Below are 8,629 nucleotides of genomic sequence, written 5' to 3'. Positions count from 1 at the left end.
TTCAAGGTAGATAAAAACCGGGAGGAAAAAAAATGTACCAACTGATCTCCTTAGCTACTAATTCCTGATCACAATCTAATTTGAACTACTAGGATTACAAGCTAAATCAAGCAGATTAATTTGCATTCAACTAATCTGGTAATAAAACAACCAGGTCCAGTCCTTTCTATGTCATATGACTTGTGCTTGCTTTCCCCCGGTTTCGACACATTCAGACGAAGCTACCTAGTAGTTATCAGAAGAAGCTAATGCTAAATACAAGAAAGTTGCAGTTGTGAAGTTGAGGAATTTGGAGCACTGCACGGTTGAATGTTTTTTTCTTTTTCCTGGAAGCTAGGTGCTAGAAAGATTAATGATGTAAGAGAATGCTGACAAAATCGACTTGGTAGTAATCATCAAACAAGTCTTCCTAGTCATATTTCATGCAGAGTATTGAAAGAGAAACACCTTTTAGAACTAGCATTTCACTTCTCAAAACATCAATAAAGAATCATGAACATTACGAATGGCATGATTGATGAAAGCATGGTCATAGATGGGCAAAGTCTCATCAGCTGAACCAACAATTCTCTCTCAACCAAAAAGACAACAAGAACCAACGATTCTCATATGTCAAAATAATGACAACAAGCTAATTAAAACGAGGGCTGAACTGATCATGAAACTCAAAATATAATAAAAGGAGTTGGGGATAAATTTTGGAGCATGAGGAGCTACAAAGAGAAACTTAAATATGCGGCTGCCATACTTGCTAACGGAACAGATATATTGTCATCCACTACCTCTGTAATTGGAATGGATTCTACTGCTGTAGCCACCAAAGAAACGAATACAACCTTTTGTACCGTCTTCGCCCAATCCAAATTGAAATATCCTAAACACGAGTAATAGTAGAGCATCGCAAGGGAAACCAAGGACCCAAAGACGAACATGGAAATGCTCCCAGCCCAACTCTTCTTTTGATTATAGGGGATCTTTATGGACCCAAATCTTCTACCCATGATATCAGCAACACCTATGAACCAAAAAGTTTAAAGATTTATGGTAATGCACTAATATAGGGAGCAAGAAACAGATGAGTTAGGCTGAAGAAAGTAGAGACTAGTTACCATCACCCCCACACATCATTGCTAAGGAGATCACTCCAACCGGAGACTCACGCCAAAACACTAGAGCGCATACAATCAGTATCAGAACATAATACAAGGGTCCCCTAAGCAATTCCCTGCAATTGTACAATACTCAAGTTAAAGCACATTATGGTTTTAGAGAAATTGACATAGCTAAGCTTGTTGCATTATAAGGTATTGAACTAAATAGCTTTACTTTGGGTTTCCTTCACGAGTGACCGATTTGACTAATCCTTCATTGGGCACCAAGGAGAGGCCGCTAAGAAGAAGCCTCAAGCCATTAAAGAGAGGAACCACAGTGGCAAAGTAGCGAGCTTCTGTTGATGTGCTATTCTAGGATCAAAACGATGAGCTCAGCTACTAATCAAGCAAACTCGTGTTCAGAGCAACTGGCGAAAATTTTCTGAAAAGGGTACCTGAAAATTGGCCAGGAAAGCACGAAGAGCAACCCAGATGATATGTGGACCAATTTTCTGCTCAGACTCTGGCATAAATTATAAGCCAAGTTAGTAAACGAGAATTGAAGCAACACTACAAAGTTCAAACTACTACACCCTTTTGATTTTGAGTTGTTCATATAATAAAGCTTATTGTGATTTCCTTATATATGACAAAAATGGGAATCAATCAAAGATTAAAAATTAAAAGGGTACAATTGTGATCAAAATCAACACAAAAACATAGACGAAGAATTGAAGCAAAGAGACCTGTTGGAGGACGTTTCGCTTGGTGAGATAATCGAAGCAGAGGACGAGAGTGTAGGCGCCGGCGAGAACGAGGGCGGTGGCGGAAGCATCATGCAAGAGGAAATCGACGGCGGAAGAAGAGGCGGCGCGTGGAGGGGAGAGGAGGGGGAGGGAGGGGCGTGGGAGGCGGTAGATGGGAAGTGTTGGAGGGGAAGAGGTGGGGGAGGAGAAGAAGAGGGAGGAGGAAAGTGGGTTGATGAGGGGGGGAGGGCGTAGGATAGAGAAGCAAGTGGTGGTGGGGTTGAGGTGGCGAGAGGGGGTGAAGGATAAGAGGGTCATGGTGGAGGAGACAAGGTACAGTAATGGCAGACCAAAAGGTAGTCACTCAGTCGAATTGGGGCAGTGAGTGAGTGTTGACTGAAGAGAGTGAAGTTTCTCACTTTCTACCGTTGCAAGTGTGTGTGTGTGGTCCTCAACTGCATCAGTAGAGTCATGGAGGCCCTTTGTCCTTGCACAACATATCCTGCAAGTGCAACCATACTTATGCCTAGTGAGCAACAACGTTGTACCTATTGACAACATGCTTCCACGTAATAGGGACACACTTCTATACTACAACAAATACTGAACTGCAAAAGAGAGAACCCCTCTCGCCGCCACCCTATAGCCGAATTTTTCATCGGATCTCACTGACGATCTCCTCGTCGCAATCTAGTCTGTTGCAGCCTTTCAAAATTCTGGTTTGGAATTGTAAGGGTCTCAATAATATTGAAACCCAAGATGCCTTGATTGGTTTGGTTCGATTACACAGACCTAGTATCATCTTTCTCTCAGAAACCCTAGCCAATCCTACCCTCTTATCGGATGTTCGGAGATCGATAAGGTTCGATGGTGTCATCTGCTCCCCCGTTGCAGAAGGTTGTCGTGGTCTTCGCCTCTTTTTGGCCTCTTTTGACGCAACGATACCCCAGTTAGACTTTGTCACTTTTCAACAAAGTGAACAAACTTCATTGATGTTAAGGTTGGCACTCCGGGATCAATTGATGTGTTTCGATTTACTAGATTATATGGGTATGCCTCAACAGCAGATCAAACTGATACCTGGGACATGCTTCGTCGTTTGGGGAAGTAGATATGGCGTGGATTGTTGCAAGAGACTACAATGAAGTATTATGCTTAGCTGACAAGTCTGGAGGCCCCCCTAGAGGTGCAACATCGATGAATAGATTTCGTCAAGCCCTGGTAGATTGTGATCTTCTGGACTGGGGTTTGTGGGGTTCGTCAAGCCCTGGTAGATTCTGATCGCTTTACTAAAGAGCGATTGGATAGGGCTTGCCGGAACAGTCGTTGGCGCAATCTATTCCCTTATTCTAAGGTTATCACCCTTCCTCCCAATTAATCAGATCATTGTCCTCTTCTTGTGGAGGTTAATCCTGAACCGATTAATGTTACTAAGAATCCAAAGCAGTATCGATTTGAGGAGATGTGGTTACAACACCTTGATATTAGCTCAATCGTAGAACAAGGTTGGATGGTGCCAACAACTGGTGAACATATGCAGTAGGTTGGTTGAAAAATCAAACATGCTGGAGTCCATCTTCTAAAGTAGCATTTTGGTGTTTCTCAATAGTGACATATGGAATTGCATCTTATTACGAGCAAACTGGATCACTTAATGCGTCAACCTTTTGCCCCAAATCAGTTTGATGAATAGTGTGCTTTACAACACCGACATAACGAGTTGTTGGTGCTTAACGAGACCTATTGGTGACAGAGATCTAGAGTACAGTGGTTACAAGAAAGTGACAAAAATTCAAAGTTCTTTCATCGACGTGCCTCGAATAAGAAATGCAGAACAGAGTTAAGGGGCTTGTTAATGAGGCAGGTAATTGGACCTCTGATCCTAAAGAGGTTGAGGGCATTTTGGTTTGTTATTATGAGAATATCTTTAAAGCTGGTAGTGTTGATCATGAAGCTTTAAACACAGTGTTGGATACTATCCAGCTATGTTGCACGGACACGGACAAGGATACGGCGACACGATACGTACCGACACGGCGACACAGCAAACCTCAAAAACTGTATTTTCGACACGACTTGGACACGACAAACATAATAACTTATTTATATATTTCTAATTAATAAAAAAAAAATGCTCAAATATGAATAAATTCATCACATTGCTTAAATAATGTTTTAAATTTAAGCAATTGCATAACTGTAACAAATAACATAAAAGAGAGTCGATATTTAATCTAAATGATGATTACCAAATAGTTTTATCCAATTCAACACATTCATCAAACTGAATGAAAGTCCGACTTTCCTAACCCCATAACAACACCAACTGCCTAAAACCCCATAACTGAGGTATTCAAAATACAGAAGAGCAAGGCACGCATGCATTGACATCATCCGGTCCTTTATCCTTGATAGATAAAATGATGCAGTGACAGAGAACGGCAACATCGTTCCTCGGCTTCCTTTTTCGTCATTCCTCTTCTATGCGGCTTTGTTAAAGCGGAAGCGGCTTCCTCTTCGATTAGGACTGAGGTATTCAAAATACTGAAGAGCAAGGCATGCATGCATGCATTGGCATCATCATTTATCCTTGATAGATAAAATGATGCAGTGACAGAGAACGGCGACGTCGTTCCTCTTCTATGCGGCTTTGTTAAAGTGGAAGCGGCTTCCTCTTCGATTAGGTTTTAGACTGTTTTTTTTCCGGTCAATACACGTTGACGTGGTGTGCCAGATGCTGACGTGGCATGTCTCAGGCTGATGTGGTGTGTCGGTCAACGTGTCCAAAAAGTTAACGTTTTTGGACATGCCACGTGACGTATCGGACATATATTTTGGTGTATCGTATCGGTATCGGTGTGTCGGGAGTGTCGGACACTCCGACACTCCATAGGTGTGGAGTATCGGTGCAACATAGCTATCCAGCCTTGTGTTACTAGTTTTATGAATGAGGACCTTCTTGCAGAGTACTCTAATGAGGAGATTCGGAAGGCTCTCTTTCAAATGCACCCATCGAAGTCTCCATGCCCTGATGGTATGTTTCTTTGTTTTTTTTCAGAAATTCTGGCACATTGTTGGTTATGATGTCTGCATAGCAGTAAGGGAGGTCTTGAGCACGGGACAAGTGTCATGAATCCAATTTCACCCATCTCACTCTCATCCCTAAAATTCCTGAACCACAAACAGCAGTTGACTTGCGTCCTATTGCTCTCTACAATGTGATATATAAGATTGCATCAAAGGTGTTAACCAACAGGTTGAAGAAATGTCTTCCCCATATTATATCTCCCCTCCAGAGTGCTTTTGTCCCAGGTAGATTAATCTCAGATAACACGCACTTCATGAAAATGCTTCAGTGCCAAGCTATGGGTTTTTTCTCACTCAAGCTCGATATCTCTAAAGCTTATGATCAGTTAGAGTGGCCTTATTTGGAGGCAATTCTACTGAAATTTGGCTCTAGCCGAACATGGGTTAATACAATTTTGGCTACAATGAAATCAGTTAGTTATGTAGTGCTTATTAATGGCAATCCCACTGGCTTTGTTCTTCCTACTCGTGGTATTCGACAAGGAGACCCTCTGTCTCCCTACTTATTTATTCTATGTGCTAAAGGATTATCTTCCTTGATTTCGGCTTCTATTCAGAATGGCTCATTACAAGGTTTACAGTTATCTCCCACAGCCCCTAACCTGTATCACTTGTTATTTGCTGATGATTGCTTTTTATTTGGTGAAGCCACTATGCAGGAATGTCAGGCAATGAAGAATATTCTAGCTACCTATGCTAGGGCTTCGGGTCAGCAAATCAATCTCCAAAAATCCAGTGTAGTTTTTAGCGGCAATGTTCATCCTATTGTTCAAAACAAATTAGCTTATGCTCTTGGAGTGCAGTGCATCAAAGAGCATGGCTTGTACCTCGGTCTATCTATTCATGTAGGACATAATAAATCTGCCATCTTTGCGTATCTGAAGGAAAAGCTTTCAAAGAAATTGATTAGATGGAGGACTAATTTTCTCAGTGCAGGAGGTAAAGAGCTCCTTATTAAGGTTGTAGTGCAAACCCTTCCTAATTATGTTATGAATTGTTACCTTCGCCCGAAATCCTTGTGTGATGACTTGCAACAATTGTGCTGCCAATTTTTTTGGGGTATCACTGAAGATAAAAGGAAAATTCATTGGCGTTCTTGGGAGAGAATGTGTGCACCTAAACAGTCTGGTGGAATGGGTTTTAAGTCTCTGTATGCTCATAATCTTGCTATGTTGGCTAAGCAAGGTTGGCGTATTTTACAAAGATCGAATTGTTTGGTGGCACAGGTATTTAAAGTTGTGTATTATCCATACAATTTTTTCCTTACTGTTGATATGAGTGATCGACCCTCATTTTCGTGGAGGAATAGCATGAATGCAAGATCAGTCTTGCAAGCCGGTTTACAAAGGAGAATAGGTACTTGGTCTTCAGTTAAAATTTGTTGGGAAGATGAATGGATTCCTAATGTGCTTTCTCACTCTATTTCGAAACCCAATGACTTAGTTTTTGAGTTGGTATCTAATTTAATCATGTGGAGAATGGTTGCTGGGATTTACATGCTTTGCATACTATCTTCGATCCACATGTTGTTGCACAGATTCTAGCTATCCCCTTGAGTAGAAGATTTGGAGCTGACCGTGTTGTTTGGAAGTTGAATAAGCATGGTTTCTTCTCTGTCAAGTCAGCATATTCTATCGCCAATGAATTACTTCTAGGTGATATTATGGCATATTCGTCTAATGGTGATCCTTATTCTAGTATTTGGTGAGCTCTCTGGTCAACTAAGGTTCCAAGTAAGATAGCTATTTTCGGATGGAGAATTGCTCACAATCAGCTTCCTATTCGTACAACATTAACTACCAAAGGCTATGATGGTCCAGTTACTTGTTGTGTGTGCAATACAAGAGTAGAGACTTGGGAGCATTTATTTCGTGACTGTACAATAGCTAAGGAAGTTTTCTCAGCCCCTCTATTCTCGTTTGGTGTTGCATCGATTCCCTGGAAATACTGTTTTTGGATAAGTCTCAGGTACTGACTTCTCATCTTTTTGATAAGCTGTTAGTTGTTCTTTGGAGTTTGTGTCTTAATCGGAACAATATTTTTTGGAGAAATAAAGCTCACTCAGTCTAGAGTTTAGTTGCTAATTCAATGGGTTGGTATGAGAGTTATATCTCAGCTAATCAACGAGATGCCTCTCCATAATCTCCAAAGCAGAAGACAGTTAAGTATTGGGTTGCTCTAGTTGGAAATGATTTAAAACTGAAGACAAATGGTGCCTAGCTCCCCAACATTCCTTTGGGTGGCACTGGAGGTGTCCTTAGAGACTCCCTTGGTCGGTTTGAAGTCGGATTTGCAACTAGGTATGACTTTATCACTTAAGCTTTACACTCTGAACTGATGGCTATTCAAGATGGTCTTATGTTGGCAAACGATATGCAGCTCCATTCAGTGGTGATTGAAGGAAAATTATTCAGCGCACCCGTGTACATATGCACCCGGAATCTCCACCGTCCAAATTGACGCGTGGATCAATTTTTTATTAAGGCCGTTAGTTGGCGTTTGAAGGACGTTTAGTAGGCGAGTGAGGGGAGAAAAGGGAAGAGAAAGGGTCTGCAACTCTGCATCAATCATCAATATTGTACCCTGCTTTGATTCCAGAAGATGCTTAAGAGTTTTCCACCATTGGAGCCACCATTGTACCCTGCTTTGGTTCGTCCAGTTTCTAGGCGGAGCAGAGGACGCCGTTGAGGTCTTCAGCTATGTCCGGCGGTTGAGACTTGAGGTGAGGCCATCTGAGATTTGGGTTTGAGGGTGAGGGTTTTGAGGGTGAGGGTTTTGCGAGAGTGAAAGGAAGAACTAAATCGGAGTTGTTTTTCTCCGATCAACTGCTGTCCTCTCTCCCTTTGCCTCTGAGCAATAATCCCATCCTCAAGCTCCCCTCTCTCTGCTGACCCCTCTTAGACTAGTGGATCTGAGGTGAGATTTTCTAGCAGTGGGCTGGACGATTTGGTGGATCTGAGGCGAGATTTTCGGGGCTCGGCGGCGTGGGTTTCTGCATGGCGGTGACGGGTTGTTTTGGGATTGGAGCGGCATGGCTTGTGGTGCTCAGCAACGGCGGGAGAGGTTGAGGCTTGTGGTGACAAGCTTGGCAGCGACGACGACTGGGAGAGGGAGAGGACATGGTTTGGTCAGGTGTAGGCTGGAATACACCGGGAGTAATCGAGCCGACCGTCACCGTTCACGCCGACCGTCAAGCCGGATAAAAAATCGAAAAAGTGACTGAGGGGCAGGGTAGTCAATTTCGTGGTAGAAGGACGCAAAAACGAGGGGAAATAAGGAGATGAAAGTGAGGGTTTAGAGGCACAAAATGAGATCGAATGAGAGGTGAGGCGAGAGAAACCCGGCAACACAACTTCGTAAGCTTTGGGTTTTCCCCTCGATTTCGTTGCGGTCTTCTTCAGATCTCATTCTCCGATCTGCGACTCATCTTGTTGGTCGCCGATCTGGTATCGTCATCTCTGCTCTCTTTTGTAGTGATATATGAATTGCTCTTAGAAATTTTGGAAGTATGAGGAATTACGAGAGGCAGTGGGAGTAGGAACAGGTGATGGTGAATGAGTGATGATGGTTAATTCAATTTTGAAGGGTTCTGGGATTTGTTCCATTTGGAATAGGAATTGTGGTCGTGTTTCTTAGTTGTTGATGGGCGATTTGTCCAGTGTTGATCTGCTTGATTGTTTTACTTGATGTAGAGGGGAAATGAAA

The 8,629-nt window shown here is 42.5% G+C and overlaps 1 protein-coding gene across 1 annotated transcript; it reads right to left on the bottom strand.

The window, feature by feature from the left end:
- Positions 1-448: 448 nt before the first annotated feature.
- Positions 449-2,267, bottom strand: LOC101295078 (phytol kinase 1, chloroplastic-like). The gene is made up of 5 exons (XM_004307103.1): positions 1,838-2,267; positions 1,547-1,614; positions 1,327-1,458; positions 1,110-1,225; positions 449-1,015 (listed from the first exon to the last, which is right to left on the bottom strand). Exons 1-5 carry the CDS (start codon positions 2,153-2,155, stop codon positions 714-716), a joined length of 936 nt encoding a protein of 311 aa, XP_004307151.1. The 5' UTR covers positions 2,156-2,267; the 3' UTR covers positions 449-713.
- Positions 2,268-8,629: the final 6,362 nt, after the last annotated feature.

Source organism: Fragaria vesca, linkage group LG7 (genome assembly GCF_000184155.1).
Source record: "Fragaria vesca subsp. vesca linkage group LG7, FraVesHawaii_1.0, whole genome shotgun sequence".
Lineage (NCBI taxonomy): Eukaryota > Viridiplantae > Streptophyta > Magnoliopsida > Rosales > Rosaceae > Fragaria > Fragaria vesca.
This window is presented reverse-complemented; position numbering and strand designations above follow the sequence as displayed.